This window comes from Camelina sativa, chromosome 3 (genome assembly GCF_030686135.1).
Source record: "Camelina sativa cultivar CO46 ecotype springtype chromosome 3, ASM3068613v1".
In the NCBI taxonomy this organism is placed as follows: domain Eukaryota; kingdom Viridiplantae; phylum Streptophyta; class Magnoliopsida; order Brassicales; family Brassicaceae; genus Camelina; species Camelina sativa.
Window position 1 is genome coordinate 26,587,896 of NC_141882.1, and position 17,431 is coordinate 26,605,326.

General features: G+C 37.4%; 3 protein-coding genes, 1 non-coding gene and 1 pseudogene across 5 annotated transcripts; 3 read left to right on the forward strand and 2 right to left on the reverse strand.

Annotated features, from left to right (window-relative positions):
- Positions 1-227: 227 nt before the first annotated feature.
- On the forward strand, positions 228-5,040 carry LOC147947727 (uncharacterized; annotated as a pseudogene).
- A 4,173-nt stretch (positions 5,041-9,213) lies between these two features.
- Positions 9,214-11,754, forward strand: LOC104777839 (actin-8). Its single transcript, XM_010502167.3, has 5 exons — positions 9,214-9,574; positions 9,987-10,056; positions 10,155-10,548; positions 10,638-11,251; positions 11,356-11,754. The coding sequence occupies exons 2-5, from the start codon at positions 9,997-9,999 to the stop codon at positions 11,419-11,421; spliced, it is 1,134 nt and encodes a 377-aa protein (XP_010500469.1). The 5' UTR covers positions 9,214-9,574; positions 9,987-9,996; the 3' UTR covers positions 11,422-11,754.
- Positions 11,755-12,172: 418 nt separating this feature from the next.
- LOC147947728 (U4 spliceosomal RNA) lies at positions 12,173-12,323 on the reverse strand. Its single transcript, XR_015596076.1, has one exon. It is a non-coding gene; the product is annotated as a U4 spliceosomal RNA (small nuclear RNA).
- Positions 12,324-12,489: 166 nt separating this feature from the next.
- Positions 12,490-12,937, forward strand: LOC109132291 (uncharacterized). The gene has a single exon (XM_019243898.2). The coding sequence runs from the start codon at positions 12,550-12,552 to the stop codon at positions 12,778-12,780; it is 231 nt and encodes a 76-aa protein (XP_019099443.1). The 5' UTR covers positions 12,490-12,549; the 3' UTR covers positions 12,781-12,937.
- Positions 12,938-14,308: 1,371 nt separating this feature from the next.
- Positions 14,309-17,404, reverse strand: LOC104777840 (proline-rich receptor-like protein kinase PERK7). Of its 2 annotated transcripts, none has more exons than XR_015594468.1 (7): positions 16,680-17,404; positions 15,759-16,415; positions 15,571-15,657; positions 15,389-15,459; positions 15,078-15,292; positions 14,823-14,984; positions 14,309-14,701 (listed from the first exon to the last, which is right to left on the reverse strand). XR_015594468.1 is itself a non-coding variant. In XM_010502168.2 (7 exons), exons 1-7 carry the CDS (start codon positions 17,299-17,301, stop codon positions 14,414-14,416), a joined length of 2,109 nt encoding a protein of 702 aa, XP_010500470.1. In that variant the 5' UTR covers positions 17,302-17,372; the 3' UTR covers positions 14,309-14,413. The 2 variants fall into 2 exon arrangements, 1 of the variants encoding a protein (XP_010500470.1); XM_010502168.2 differs by having other exon boundaries at positions 15,078-15,300; positions 15,390-15,459; positions 16,680-17,372.
- Between the last annotated feature and the right edge of the window lie 27 nt (positions 17,405-17,431).

Sequence of the window (17,431 nt, forward strand, 5' to 3'; positions counted from 1 at the left end):
TACTTTATCCATTTAAATGGGAGGTAAATGAGAGCCGGCGAAATCAGAATTCATGGCGACGACGAAAATGAGTCCAGTTCTGATAAACAATAGTTTATTCTCTTTCGAATCCCTAAAATTGAAGACGAAGCAGCAAGAGCTCTTGCTTCGTATGTATCTCGATCCTTGGTCTCGTCTACATCTTAGCCTTCATAGCACGTCTCTTTAGTGTTCTCCGATATGAATCCATGATCCACGAATTCGATCCATATTTCAACTACCGTACCACTATTTTCCTCACCGAGAAAGGCTTCTACAAGTTTTGGAATTGGTTCGATTCTGAGAGTTGGTACCCTCTTGGTCGAATCATCGGTGGTACGCTTTATCCTGGTCTCATGGTCATCGCCGCTTTAATCTACTGGGCATTGCGGTTTCTCCTATTCTTCGTTCATATCTGTGAGGCTTTTGTGTTGACGGCTCCGTTCTTCGCGTCGAGAGAGACGAGAGTCAAAAAAAAAAAAAAATTGTTTTTGATGTGGATCGAAGCCGCACATGGTGTGAGGTTAAACTCAATCATTACCATGAGACCACACTAACATAACACATATTATTACTAAATATATAATATATATCTACTAAGATTTTAACTAAAATTTTTAACACCGTCTAATTATTCTGTCACACCCGTTAACGAATGTTAAGTCAGAGGTATAAATCTGCCATATTCACCATGTTAATTAACCATATAAGAAGAAAATGACTGATTTGTAAATTCATTAGGACAAGAATGATTTTGATGGGTAATGTGAATTATCAGGTTCTATATTCGAGCATAATGAATGTGGTGAGCCACAACCAGAAAGTGTTTACAACCAAATAAGAAAAAAAAAACTTTATCATAACGTGGCCTGTCATACAACATATATCTTTTATTGTATCAATTAGAGTCGCAATTTAATGACATGAGCAATGTGAATATTAGAAGTAGGTTCATGATCATGGGGCACAACGTTCTTACTTCACAACTTTCCTCTCGGCATGTGCGGTTCAGGTGGATCATAAAGTTGACTTTAGAGTTTTCTATCTTGTGAGTTGTGTGACTTGTGAGTTGTGATGTGACAGCTCCTTTCTCCGGTTTTTAATCGGTTTGTTCCGGTTAGTGGACCAACATACTAGATTTCCTAACCAGAACCAAAAAAAACATGCCATTTTTATTGACAATTTGTCAAAAATACACCTTTTCATATACTCTTTTTTTAAATACTTCTATTTTTTGCCATTTTATTTTTGCCCTCTTTTAATTTTTAATGACTATTTTACCTTTAGATGAAAAATATTTTATTTAATAAAAAGAAAAACAAAAAATTTCCCGCCAAAAGAATTTCCGACATATTTTCCCGCCAAAAATTTTTTGAAAAAATTTTCTGGACAAAAAATTTTGAGAAAAATTTTCGACAAAAAAAATTTCCTGCCAAAAAAATTTACAAGGTATTTAAAAGGTTTTATAAGGTAGAAACCTCATAAAAACCTTATAAACACCTTGTAAACGTTTTTACAAGATTTTTAAAATAGTTTTAAACGGTTTTAAAAGGTTTTTTAAACACCTTTTATATTGTTTTTATAAGGTTTTTAAAAAGTTTTCAAAATGTTTTTAAAAAGGTTTTTAAAAGGTTTTTAAACACCTTATAAACGCTTTTACAAAGTTTTTAAAAGCGTTTACAAGGTTTTGAAAAGGTTTTTAAACACCTTATAAACGTTTTTACAAGGTTTTTATAAGGTTTTTTTAAACACCTTGTAAATAAAGTTTTTTAAAAGCGTTTACAAGGTTTTTAAAAGGTATAAATTTCAAAAATTTGGCGGGAAAAAATTTCGATTTTTGGCGGAAATTTTTTTATTTTTGACGGGAAAATTTTTCATTTTTGGCGGGAAATTTTTTTGATTTTGGTGATAGTACATTTTTGTTGTCATTCAAAGAAAATGTAATTTGGTCATTTTATACATAAAGAGGGGTAGTTTTAAAAATAGTCAAAAGTATTTTTAAAAAGAGATTTATTTTTGAAAATACCCCATATTTATTTAAGAATATGTTATGAAAATATTATGTGGTAACACCAAAATATGGTATAGATTTTTTATACATAACTTAACCAAACGAAAAGAAATTGGGGCATTAATTAAATACCTTAAATTAAATTAAGAACACATATGATTTGTTCATCTATCCAATTTTCCCAAATTTTATAATATCGTAGTGGCTATTTTACCCAACAAACTTTTTTTTTTCTTTTGTGTATATGTCTTAAAACTGATAAGCCAAGACAAAATACGCCACATAGGTTAGCCAATATTGCCTCGTCTATCTGACGTGTAGCCCTTTGTCCTCTTTTAGGCTAATCAACTTTATATTCGAGTATATGCATGCCTAACTTTCAAAGAATATGACGATTAATAATGTTGTAGCTGTTGGCAAGATTAATTATGTGACGTATATCAAATAATTTAATAATTCGTGTTTGTAATTACAATAAATAACATATGATGATACTATGTATATACATCTGTTTTGTTATAATTTATAAGTATTGTTTATAATTTAAAATTTATTTTACACTTTTATATATCTAACACATGTGTCAGTTTGATTAGCAGAATATTAATCTAGAATATAGATGTGCAGCTAAAATTCATAAATACAAAACAGAAACATAAATAAATACCAAAACATTGTGAGAAAAGTCACGAAACTGTAAATAAGTGATGTATTTTTGCGAACTTATATAAGAATGTGATATCATGTTAAATGGTGCGTTTAATCTTTATGAAAACATATATTATCTCTAATCGATGTGGCATGTAGGCTAGATTCTATTAGTAGTATATATATGATGAGATTAAGCTTCCTTTTACTTAGTCTCAACACTCTAGTATAAATACCCTTGTATTAGTTATATTTTACTTTAAATGAAAAATATATTTTACAATAAAGTTAATATAGTATCAGAATAAAATGATTTTTTCTCATTCGGTTCTCGGGAAAACGCTTAACAGAAAATTTTCTCGAGAAAATTGAACTTCCGCATCTTCGAATTGTTTCAATTCGTCTATGTCCCAGCTTCGCTTCTCAATTTCGTGTCTCGCGATCTATCTTTCAGTTATTTCTGAGCACCGATTTGAATCAATGAGTGTCTCACATCGCTGTTTCGTCGCTCTCTTCTTCGCGGAGTTGTTGATTGCTATTGTTGAGCTGGTTAGTGCCTCTTTCTGGTGTTTTGTTGCAATCTTGGTTGCTTTATCCTCTTGATCGGTTAGGTGTTTACAATCATCGAACTCCGATTTAGCTTTGGTGATTCTTGCTTTGTGGAATTTGTTCATCGTTGATTGTATGATGGAATCCGCGAATACTGGTTCGAATTATGCAACAGATCAGTATGAGAATCCTTACTTTCTCCATAGTTCGGATCATGTTGGACTCATACTTGTTACTAATCGTCTCTGTACTGGTGCAGAGTTTACTTCTTGGCGTCGTTCGGTTCGTATGGGATTGAATGTTCGTAATAAGCTTGGGTTCATTGATGGCACTATCTTGAAACCAGCTTCTGATCATCGAGATTATGGATCTTGGTCCAGATGCAATGACATGGTCTCGACTTGGCTAATGAATTCGGTGAGTAAGGAAATTAGTCAAAGTTTGTTATTCATTCTCACGGCTGAAGGAATCTGGAAGAATGTATTGGCGCGTTTTAAGCAGGATGATGCTCCTCGAGTCTTTAAAATTGAGCAGCGTCTGAATAGTATTCAACAAGGTGTGTCTGATGTAACCAGCTATTACACACGACTTGTCACACTTTGGTAAGAACATAAGAACTACGTTGAGTTACCTGTGTGCACTTGTGGTAAGTGTGAATGTAATGCTGCAACCTTATGGGAAAAACTACAAGAAAGGAGTAGAGTGACGAAGTTTCTCATGGAGCTGAATGATTCCTACGATGCGACCAGAAGACATATCCTGATGTTACGGCCCATACCAACTATTCAGGCTGCTTTCAACATGGTTACTCAAGATGAAAGGCATCGTTCTATCAAGCCTCTTCCTCGATCGGATAATGTTGTTTTTCAAACGACTGGCTCAGCTCCTCTACCTCCACAAGATTATCAAGGACCCGTTGATAATGCGGCTTATGCAATTCAAGGTGGATATCGTTCTCGACCACCGAAACCTGTTTGTACACATTGTGGACAGACTGGTCATGTTGTTCACAAATGTTTCAAGCTTCATGGATACCCTCTAGGTTATATTCCAGGCTTCAAGAGCTCTCTCTCTAAATATCAATCTCATAGACATTCAGCTCCATCACAGCCTTCTCAACCTCGAGGACTAACTCAGAGTCAGCAACGCCCGCATACAGTGGCGAATGTTATAAGTGACCCGATGAGTGGTCTAGGCCCGATGAGTGGTCCTATAACAAGTTCTTCTCAGGCTCAGTCATCATCAACTTCAACCGTCTCTAGCCTAGACTTGAACAATATGACGCCTACTCAGGTACAAGATCTTATTAAGCATCTAACAGCACATGTTCGAGTTTCAGAGAATCCGGCTCCTTCCCCATCGACTGCGTCTGTTACCGAACATGGTGTTATGGCAGTCCAGTCTACTTCTGGTATTATTCCTTTTCCATCAACTTCTCTTCGTTTTGAAAACAACATTTTTACTTTTCAACACCAATGTCTCTCTTCCTTGTACTCTAATTTTCCTCATGGTTCTTATATAATTGACAGTGGAGCCACTACTCATGTGTGTTCTGATTTGTCATTATTTAGTGAAACTTTTCTAGTTTCTGGAGTAATTGTTTCTCTCCCAAATGATACTAGGGTTTATATCACACATACTGGCATTGTTCCATTATCATCATCTCTTATCTTGACTGATGTTTTACATGTGCCAATTTTCAAATTCAATTTGATTTATGTTAGTTCTTGATTACAACATAATCATTGTTCTTCACATTTTTACATTGACTCTTGCATTATTCAGGAGTTTATTCAGGTCTTGACGATTGGTAGAGGAACTGCCATGCATAAACTGTATATTCTACAACTCGATGCATCATCTCTCGTCGTGTCTAAGTCTCATGCTTCTTTGAACTTCTCTGGATCCTTGGTGGTGGATGGACATATGTGGCATCAACGCCTAGGACATCTGTCTACTGACAAGTTACAACAGCTTTCTGATGTTTTGCATATTTCCAAATCTGGTTTGTCTTTACAATCTCATTGTTCTATTTGTCCATTAGCTAAACAAAGACGCTTATCTTTTGAGTCTCATAATCATTTGTCTAGTTTACCTTTTGATTTGCTTCATTTAGATGTTTGGGATCCCTTCTCAATCGAGTCTGTAGAAGGATATAAATACTTTCTCACCATTGTAGATGATTCTACTAGATGTACTTGGGTTTACATGATGAGGAATAAAAATAATGTTTTACACCATTTTCCAGCTTTTATTCAGTATGTTAAGACTCAGTATAATTCGACTATCAAAGCGATTAGGATAGATAATGCTCCTGAATTGGCTTTTACTGATATTATTAGAAAACATTGCATGCTTCATCAATTCTCTTGTGCATACACACCACAGCAAAATTCTGTAGTTGAAAGAAAGCATCAACACCTTCTTAATGTTACTAGAGCCTTATTGTTTCAATCTAATATACTTATTGCTTATTGGAGTGACTGTGTCTTAACTGCTATATTTTTGATGAATAGAACACATTCTAAGCTGTTAAAGAACTTGTCACCTTATGAATTGTTGAATAAGAAGCCACCCTCCTATGATCTACTTTGCACTTTCGGTTGTCTTTGTTATGTCTCGACACTGCTAAAGGATAGAACGAAGTTTAGTCAGAGAGCAGAAAAATGTGTTTTCTTAGGCTATTCTCCAGGTTATAAAGGCTATAAGGTACTTAATCTGGATACTAACATTGTTTATGTGTCTCGTAATGTCGTGTTCCATGAAAACGAGTTTACTTTTCATTCTAGTCATGCTCGTCATCCTACTGACATTATTAATGACTTGATTCTTCCATCCCCTATTCCTGTTGCATTAGATATGCCCATTGTTTCAGCACCTTCATCATCTGCATCACACACATTCGTCCCTAGTACATCAACTGGGAGTGCAGAGACAATCACTACAAGAACAGGAACTATTTTACAATCTAATGCCAGACCGCGACGCACGACGAAGGCTCCAGGTTACTTATTTGATTACCATTGTTCTCTTATTCAACATTCTAACCGCTCTTTTTCTAGACCTTCCAAACCTATTACTACACTTTATCCTTTATCTTCGGTTTTATCCTATTCCATGTTCAAACCACCCTATCAGTCCTATGTCATTTCCATTTCTATCGAAACATAACCTAAATCTTTTAAAGATGCCATAATATCTGTCCGGTGGACTAAGGCGATGGATGTGGAGCTTGAAGCTATGGAACTCAATCGGACATTCGATGTTGTCTCCTTACCTCCAGGTAAAAATGTTGTGGGGTGTAAGTGGGTTTCTACGATCAAGTACCATGTTGATGGCACCATATAAAGATATAGGCTTGTTTAGTAGCAAATGGTTTCACACAACAAGAGGGAATAGATTACATTGATACATTTTCTTCTGTAGCAAAATTGGCTAGTGTGAAGTTGGTCCTTGGTTTAGCTGCTAAGCATGGGTGGAGTCTTACTCAGATGGATGTTACTAATGCCTTTCTCCATAGTGAGCTAGAGGAAGAAATTTACATGAGCTTACCTCAGGGTTATACACCACCTCCATGCATTATACTGCCACCGAATCTTGTGTGTAAGCTTAACAAGTCTCTTTATGGCTTGAAACAGGCCTCACGGCAATAGTATAAGTCCTTGCCCAAAATGTTTCTCGATGATGGTTTCTCATAGGTGTATGGCGACAATACTCTGTTCGTCAAGGAGACAGTTTCCTCTTATATTGCGGCCTTGGTTTATGTCGATGATATCCTAATTGTGAGTAGCAGTGATGATGTTGTTTTCCAGCTTAAGGCATCTCTGGCGAAGCATTTCAAGACTAAAGACCTTGGTCCAGCTCGTTTCTTCTTAGGACTTGAAATTGCGCGTAATGCAAGTGGCATATCAGTAAGTCAGCGCAAGTATTGTCTTGATATTCTAGCTGATACAGGTTTATTGGGTTGTAAGCCAAAATCAGTACCTATGGACTATAAGAAGGTTCTCACTAAAGACACAGGTATCATGCTGACTGATGGTACGCCTTATAGGGAACTGATAGGACGATTGCTGTATTTGTGCATCACAAGACCAGACATTACGTTTGCCGTCAATCGCCTAAGCCAATTCCTCTCATGCCCAACAGACGTCCATCTTGGGGCTGCTCATCATGTCCTCAAATATTTGAAGAACGATCCAGGTCAAGGACTCTTTTACTCTGCTTTTACTGATTTATGCTTGAATGCATTCTCGGATGCAGATTGGGGGACTTGCAAGGATTCTAGGAGGTTTGTTACTGGCATCTGTGTTTTCTTAGGAAATTCTTTGATCTCTTGGAAATCCAAGAAGCAAAATGTTGTGAGTTCGAGTAGCACCGAAGCTGAATACAGGAGAATGGCACAAGCTACAAAGGATTTACTCTGGCTTCATCAAATGTTGAAGGATTTGCGCCAAACTCCACGAATACAGGCCAAGCTTTTCTGTGAAAACAAATCGGCGAAGCATATTGCCAACAACCCGGTATTTCACGAACCGACCAAACACGTTGAGATCGACTGCCACACTACTCGAGATCAGATTAAGAATGACTTTCTCAAAGTTCTACATGTTGCCACCGAGAATCAGTTGGCTGACATCTTGACGAAACCTCTGCAACTGGCACCGTTCCACTCGATTTTGCAGAGACTATCTATTTCAAGCATCTTCTTGCCTACTGCGAATTCAGCTTGAGGGGGGGGGGGTATATTAGTATATATGATGAGATTAAGCTTCCTTTTACTTAGTCTCAACATTCTAGTATAAATACCCTTGTATTAGTTACATTTTACTTTAAACGAGAAATATACTTTACAAGAAAGTTAACAGATTCTACAATACATGATGGCACTAGACCTCTCAAGACTTTCATGAAAGCTATCAGAGTGTTTCACCTCTATATCTTGGAAAAAAAAAAGGCCAATCATCCATTCTTTCAACCATGCATTTTATTACTATTGATTAACAACTCACAAGATTTAATACAAATGATTTCAAGAATGGATGATTGGCCTTTTTTTTTCTATAGAGCATATATAACTTGGAGAGGTACGCATTTTATATATTACGGGACGTCAGTGTAGTTTTTGAAACGAACAAACAAAGCATACATACTTCGTTGCAAGAAACGCTCGCATCAGAAGAAATCGTGTTTTCTCTTATGTTGGCATGTTGATGTGTTGCTGGTTAGACATTAGAGATAAACCATTTGTGAATTCTTACTAATGTATTATATTTCTAGTAACAAAAAGATGAAATCGCATACATGATACATATATAACAATATGTCATATGTGATCAGGCCAGCTGGGACGCGATGTTTTGCTATCAAATTCAAATTTCTTATATCAGTATTGTTTTTAATCAGTTTTCTAATTTTATTTTATTTTCTTGGTCAAAATTTCGTATCATTTCGTATTCATCAAAATTAGTCTATTCAATTTACTAATAAGCAAGTTGTGGTTGATTAGTAGCACCCACATAGAATATATATGGATAAATTCATTTTTTTTTTCAGGTGTCTTACATTTTATAACTTGACCGTATGCAAAAAAAAAATTATTTTTTTAAAACTACGTTTACGAATTACAAGTGCCGTTGAAATATATATATATATATATATATATATATATATATATATAAAGGATGAATTATGTTTTAGAGGATGTGAGTCTTGGACACAAAATATAACATTGCAGTGGCACAATTCTTTTATTTTTTTGTCTTTTGAAAAAAAAAAATCAAAATGTTGTATAGTTCTTTCAGAGAAAAAAAAAAAAGAAGAAAAAAAAGAAACAATACTCTTTTTTTCAATATAGTAATCAAATTTGTTGAAATCAAGAATTATTCTTTACCAAAACAACCAAAAACATGACCATCGTCGTTGTCTCCTCGACTCGCCGACTTGAGAATTGGAATATGCATTAATGAAGCTGTCACATAAGCCCTATCATCACAGTCAATCTAATAGCCATTTTACGCCCATCTGATAAATCCAACGGTCCATAATATTTCTCAAAAACTTTCCAAAAATCCTCAATTAAAAGGCTGTCTAACAGCCAGGTCATGTTATCTTTTTTTTTTATTATTATTTTTTTTTTCTTTATGGTCGAAATGATTTGTTTTTTTTTTCTCCAAAAATAAAATTGTACCAGATAAATACTTCTCCCCTCTTTGAATTGTTTCGTCGTCTTCAGCCCTTCATCGGCCGTTGTACTTTCCGGTGATTAAGAGAGAGAGAGAGTGAGCCAGATCCTCATCGTCTTGGTTCTTGTTTCTTACTCGATCTCTCGATCTTCTCCTCCGATTTAAGGTAAATGAATCCTCCGATCTACTACTTGCTCCTTGTTGTGTTGGATCTCGATTACGATTCGAAGTTACTTCGGATTTGATTTTTGGTTGGATTTTAGATCGGTTAAACTATTGGAAATTGTTTTGATCTTGGCTCCGATTAGCTCAACGGTTGATGTTTGACTTGATGATCTTCGTTGATTTTGTTTTGCTTCGGATCCGGATTCTTTTGACTTCCTTTTGTCAATAGAAATCTCTGAACTTTGAAATGTTTTGTTGAAGTGTTTGACTTCGGAATCTGTTGATTTTACTTTGACGGATGAAGAAACCAATTGATCATCTGATGATACATGAATCCTTGCAATTTTATCATCCGATGAGTATGTGAATCCTGTCTTTGATTAATCATAGCTTTTGCGTCTTTTTTATGGCAGTTCATAAACCATGGCCGATGCAGATGATATTCAACCCATTGTCTGTGACAATGGTACTGGAATGGTCAAGGTTAGTTGATTCAGTTCCTTTACTTTTCAGGTTTTGTGGATTCTCTCACTTTTTGTTAAGATATTGATAACATGGATTATACAAACTCTTTTGTACAGGCTGGTTTTGCTGGAGATGATGCTCCCAGGGCGGTTTTCCCCAGTGTTGTTGGTCGACCTAGACATCACGGTGTCATGGTTGGGATGAATCAGAAAGATGCATATGTTGGTGATGAAGCACAATCCAAAAGAGGTATCCTCACATTGAAATACCCGATTGAGCATGGTGTTGTTAGCAATTGGGATGATATGGAAAAGATTTGGCATCACACTTTCTACAATGAGCTCCGTATTGCTCCTGAAGAGCACCCGGTTCTGCTTACCGAGGCTCCTCTTAACCCAAAAGCCAACAGAGAGAAGATGACTCAGATCATGTTCGAGACCTTCAATTCTCCAGCTATGTATGTTGCCATTCAAGCTGTTCTATCACTTTACGCCAGTGGTCGTACAACCGGTTAGTACATTATTGATAAAGTTTTGTTGTCTGTTTTTTTTTTTTTAATCATTTTGTTATATTGATTACAGTGAAATGATTTTCTTTAGGTATTGTGTTGGACTCTGGTGATGGTGTGTCTCACACTGTGCCAATCTACGAGGGTTTCTCTCTTCCACATGCTATCCTTCGTCTTGACCTTGCTGGTCGTGACCTCACTGACTACCTTATGAAGATCCTTACCGAGAGAGGTTACATGTTCACCACAACAGCAGAACGGGAAATCGTGAGAGACATCAAAGAGAAGCTTTCCTTTGTTGCTGTGGACTATGAGCAAGAGATGGAGACCTCAAAAACCAGCTCCTCCATCGAGCAGAACTATGAATTACCCGATGGACAAGTGATCACGATCGGTGCTGAAAGATTCAGGTGCCCAGAAGTCCTTTTCCAGCCATCATTTGTGGGAATGGAAGCTGCAGGAATCCACGAGACAACTTACAACTCGATCATGAAGTGTGATGTTGATATCAGGAAGGACCTTTACGGTAACATTGTGCTCAGTGGTGGTACAACTATGTTCTCAGGTATTGCAGACCGTATGAGCAAAGAGATCACAGCTCTTGCCCCAAGCAGCATGAAGATTAAGGTCGTGGCACCACCCGAGAGGAAGTACAGTGTCTGGATCGGTGGGTCCATCCTTGCTTCTCTCAGCACTTTCCAGCAGGTAACATTTGGAAACCGCCATTTCTCATTTTTAGCTTCTCTCGCACTCGGTTGATTATATGTAGAAAATTCCTCTTATTGGTTGTCTCTTTTGTGTTTAATCAGATGTGGATCTCTAAGGCTGAGTATGATGAGGCTGGTCCAGGCATTGTCCACAGAAAATGCTTCTAAGCCAAAAAACAAAGCGTTTTCATGACGGGATCACAGTTCTTTCTACATCTCCGATTTGTTTTGTTTCATTTTTTCCCCTTTGTCATTCTTGCACCATGTGAGAAACTTTCTGGTTAAAGCGTTTGGCGAGGTGTCAAGGGAGGTGAAATCCGCTTTTGCTCTTACCTGAGGCACTAATCCCACGTTTCAAACCCAGCTCTACTCCTTATTCTTGTCCATTTGTTTGTTTGTAGCCTCTTGAAATTCGGATAAGAAACAACACCTCTTTGGATTGTTGATATATGTACTCTATGCTGAATCTTTTTGTGTCAGTATCAAAAAATGTTTGGAAAACTCTATAGCACCGTTTCATGCGTTAGACCCATTCATTAATCACACGTAGGAGTACCAATCAATTGCTTAGACGTACGATTTTTGGAACAAATTTGTAACAATGGTCTTCCTGGAATTTGTAACAATGTTCTTTTTGGAACCTTTACTTCAGTTTTTGCTTAGATGGCGTATAGTGGTGCAGTGGATTCCTGAAAACACCCGTACTGTAAAGTGAGTCTAGAAGACTTTGGCTTGTGGGTTTTAAATTTGGGCGTTTTCGTCTCATCTACGTGTGCTTGCATTAATCACATGACCTCAACAAAACCAATCTAAGAAACCGGGTAAAAAACAAAAATAGGCTAATGCCAAATTAAATATATGTTATCTACCCTCAACAAATGTTAAGGGAGCAAAATTATTTTAAACTAGAGTATTGTAGGGCTTTACCCCGAAGGGAGCCCTTCCAGAAATTCTCGAAGGCCCAAGACAAGCTTAGGCCTAGGAGGGGGTTTGGAAATAGTTTTCAACCAGCAATAGACGCGCCTCGGTTAGAACCTCATGAGCTGCGTCATTGCCCCAAGCGCAAAGATGGGTTTCAACCAACTCAAACCCTCTTTATTTATACCCAAACAAAACCTCTCCTCTCATACGTTTCTTCCGATGTGGGATGTTGTGTATATCATTAATTTCAATATTTTAATAAAAGATATTTTCCGACGTGGCATTTATAAAATTGTACCATTTATTATTGTAGAAACCTAAAAGAACAAAATTAGTCTTGCAGTCCCCTCGCAGCCGCACTCGGAGAAAAAAACAATGGCGACTAGTTCATCCTCCTCTTCTGGTCGCGAATTCGAACTAGAGAAGGAAATAAAGAGGCAAGAGGTTTCGTTGGATGAATTGAGCAGTCTCTCTTCTTCTCGACGTGTCTACCAGAAGAATTGCAACCTCTTCTTCCTCACTACATCTGAGAAAGCGAAAACCTCTGCGCAGAAACAACTTGACTCCGCGAAATCTCAAATCGACAAGATTCGTTCCCGGACATAAAACAATTGGAGAGCTTTGTAGTTGCTGAAAAGATCCAAGAAAAGTTATCGATTTAGAGAAGCTTACCTGTCTATTTTTCTATGATGTAATGTACCCCCTTCAACTTGAATTGCTTGTAAATTTCTTGATTTTGATATGAAAATTAGCTATTCTGATAGTAATTGGGTGTTGGTGCAAAAGGTCATTTACTTTACTTTGAGAGGTTGACATATCCATGTATTCTTTGGTGCAAAGATCCTTCATCCTTCAACTCTGTAGTATTGCTGGATTAATCAGCAAGGCAACAACAAAGACTTTGGATTATTTGAGCCATTACAATCAGGAAGGCAACTCTGTAATAACTTACTTTTGGAGTAGCTATCACTTTGGAGCAAAGACTGGAAGACAGCTTTTGAAGCTCTGCATCAAAAAATCCAGTACCTACAGTAGTCCAGTTAGTATACTTGAGATAACATAACACAACAACAGGACATTCAAAAAAAGAAAATTATGCTAACCAATTTTACAAATGCTCTGGAATACTTCCTAATCAACATCGTAGAAAGCTAGTAAAAATGCACCAAAGAAACCTACAAAGGGAAAGCATATAGCTTATGACAACAACATCAAAAGGTGAAAATGTATCATCTATCGAATGGTGTTCACCTGTGCCCTACCCATGTCCATGGAAAGCAGCAATATTGGTACAAGATCCACAGGATCCCCAACACTGCAGCCTAGAGATAATGAGCCAGAGAGAGAGAGAGAGAGAGAAATGGTCAAATTGCAAACATGTCATATCCTTAAACATAAGGAACCGGAAGGAATGAGCTGCAGGAATTGTTCTTGTTACATTTTGAGATTGAGATAGAGAGTTTGTGAGAAGCTTAAGGTTTTGAGTTATTTTCCTTTTTCTAATAAGAGAGTTATTCTTAAAACAATCTTGTGTAATCTTTCTTGCTAAAACTAGAAATTTAACCCAAAAAAACAAAGTATTGAAAGCTAGTATGAAGAAAATAATTATGTTTTGCATTGAGAATCAATTTACAGTGCAATATATCTTGATAGAATGTGATAATAGAGTAGATCTCAGAAACAAACAAGAATAATATAAGATGATGAGAGAAACAGTAATGAAAAGTGTTTAAAATGTGTTTACTAAACTTCAAATATTATTTAAATTTTTTTTACTAAACAGTAATGAAAAGTATCATATGACTTAAGTAAAACCTTTTAAATTATGAACGATTATATTTATACTAAAGATTAGCATTGATAAAAATTTTAAAATTAAAATCTTACATACTACTATAGTCTAATTAATGTATTAAGATAAATGTATCAAATAATAACTATTTAATCATAAAATGTTCTTATATGATTATTAAAATAATCTGACTAAATAGGTGCAGTGATTTGATTGAATACAATTTTTTTATCGCTAAAACGTTGGAATTCATCTTCAATTCATAGGAGAATTTTTGTGATTTATAATGTACTTCTTTTACAGTAACAAACACTATTTTCCAACATTTTATTATCCTAATTCTTGAGAGTTAACATAATTATTTCATTAATGTTTTCAACAAACAATTACACCAAACAGTTAAAAATAATACAATCCAACAGGTTTTGATAAGTCGGTTAATGTAATTTAAATCCCACGGTTAGTAGTGGTAGTTTTATTAGTGCTTCCTCCAGTGTGCATCTCCTCGCTGCTTGACGATGATGGGTCAAGCCCGTACTCGCTTGTGGCACCGTATTCGCTACTTGCCCCGTATTCGCGACTGTCCAATGTCACTTTCCGAAACTTCTTCATCTCGGCACCATATGTGCCCGTCTCATAGTCTGAGCTGCCTTCACCTCCGCTTGAACTCTGTCTCGGTTTCACAACCTCGTCTAAGTCATCCAGCGAGGCATCGCCCTCCAACGTCCGAACAATCTAGTAAAAAGTTACGGAAATAAGCGATGTATATATAAACTCCGTAAGAAATGTCCAAAATCTCGTAAAATGGACGAGGACGAGCGATCAATAATGCCATGTGTCACGCTTATTTATTTACCTGGCTCATCTTTGGGCGGCGACGACCAGAATGTCTTACGGCTGCAGCAGCACAAGCCACCATGCGTGCCATTTCGTAAGGCTCGTATTGGTTCTCAAGGAATGGGTCAACCAATTCACCATATTCTCCGTCACGTGCTGCGTTCATGCATAATGGTCTCGCCTGCCAATAACCGCACGTTCATCAAAACATGAAATTTTTTTCTTTTCTTTGGGTATTGAGTTTAACGATGAATGTACTGATACATTTACTTACCCAATCGACCAAACTATCTTCCATCTCACCACTTAGATCAACCGGTCTACGCCCGGTTACAAGCTCAAGAAGCATAACTCCGAAAGAGAAAACATCTGATTTCTCTGTTAGTTTCCCACTCGATGCGTATTCAGGAGCTAAGTATCTGAATGTTCCCATGACCCTAGTCGACACATGTGTATTGTTGTCTTGAGAAAGCTTAGCCAAACCAAAATCTGCAACCCGGAATTAGTTTAAAGAATGTCAATCGAGAAATTTTGTCATTACATGTAAAGATTCAAATCAGAATTTAAGGTATAGTTAAAGCATACCTTGGCTTCCATGTTAAGGTCAAGAAGAATGTTTGAAGCTTTAATGTCCCTATGGATGATTTTGGGATGACCTAACCACAAATATCAGGCCTAAACATGTAAGTATCTTAAGTTCTTAACTATATATCTTTGAATGTAGAGTTAAAATGAAAAGATGAAAAGATATTAATATAATGACTCACAATCTTCATGAAGATAAGCAAGACCTTTTGCTGATCCTAAGGCAATCTTGAGTCTCGTTGGCCAATCCATCACAGTCCCACTTTTCCCTATAAATCAATTGATTTAGTGAAATCATTTTGTTAGTTTTTATATAGGTTATATATAATCATTACCATGAACACAAGAAAAATCATTATATATTACTTACCATGAAGGTGGAACTCAAGTGTGTCATTAGGGAGAAACTCATAGACCAACAGCCTCTGTCCTCCAGCATTACTGCAATATCCAACAAGAGACACAAGATGTCGATGATGAACGCGGCTAATGATCTCAACATCTGCCTGGAATTCTCTATCGCCTTGCCCGCTTCCAGCTTTAAGGCTCTTCACCGCGATCTCCTTACCATTAGGCAAGATTCCTTTGTGAACATAACCGAACCCGCCTTGTCCCAACAAACGGTCTTTTGAGAAACCTTGAGTTGCGGCAGCGAGCTCCTCGTAAGTGAATGTGCTTTGGTTGAATCCCAAGGCCACTGAAGGGTGAGGCGGTGGTAGAGATGGAGCGTATGGACCTGATGAGAAATTTAAGCCCATCTCGCCGCTCTGAATAACATTTACGCCTCCTGACACTGGTGCTGGTGGTGACGGCATTGGCTGCCAATTTCCTGAAGGTGGTGGTGGCGGCGGTGAATTCACCCAATTTGTTCCTATTGATCCAGGAGGTGGAGGAAGATTCACAATGTGATCATTTTGGTTGTAGTGTTGTTGTTGTTGTTGTGTAGCAACATCTCGGTTGTAATGTTGTTGTTGTTGTTGTTGTTGTTGTGGTGTAGCAACACTATTAAAATATTGATCATTCCCAGCTACAATCCCAACCAAAAAAAAAAAGAAGTAAGACAAAGACTTAGATACTAATTAAGGTAAAAGAACTAGATGAAACTTAAGCTTAATAAATGGTATGGGGTTTAGTTAGGGTTCATGGTTTTGTACATATGTAATCAAATGAGAGCAGACGAATGTGATTTATCTAATATCTTGGGTAGCAAGAAACCAAATTTATGTTTTTTCTTGGCAAATAAGAAACTAACGGGGTTTTAATAAGGGTTCATGGGTTTATATTTACGTACTTTTGCCAGCGGCGTAAGCATTGCTTCCGTAGTACGGCATCTGATCAAGCTTTGATTTCTTCTTCTTCTTCCGAAGACAACAGACACATAGCAAGATCATGACAAGGAACAAAAGTCCAGCTGCAGCCACAAGTCCTATAACAGCACCCATATTCAGACGATCGTTACTTGACGAATTCGAGCCACCGTCTCTTGAAGGTGGAGCAAGAGATTTTGGTTGCGAGGGGGAGCTACGGTCGGACGTCTTAGACGGTGGTGGAGGAGTATGGGAAGGGTTCTTGTTTCCTCCATCGCCTCTGCTTCCATCGTTTCCTTTGTTGTCACTTTGCTGCGGCGGGGACGGTGAAGAAGGAGGAGGTGGAGATTGTGATTGTGAGGAGGAGTCAGACGGCGGTGGTGGAGGCGAAGAGGAAGAACCATCAGATGAATTTTCCGGTGAAGGAGGAGGTGGTGATTCTTGTTGTTGTTGAGGTGGAGGAGCTAGGTCAGGTGAAGATGAAGGAGGAGGAGATGTTGTTTGTTGATTGTCGGAAGGAGGAGGAGATGTTGTTTGTTGATCGTTGGAAAAGGGAGGAGGAGGAGGAGCTGGCGGTGAGTTCTCAGGGGATTGCCCCTCCGCCATAATCGCACTCTCTTTCTCTCTCTCTCCGGTGGTTTTCAATGTGTAACTATTGTGAGATGAAACAAGGAACACCCAAGTCTGTTCCTGTTCTCCTACGAACAAGGAAGCTTTTTTTTCCTCTTCCAAGTTC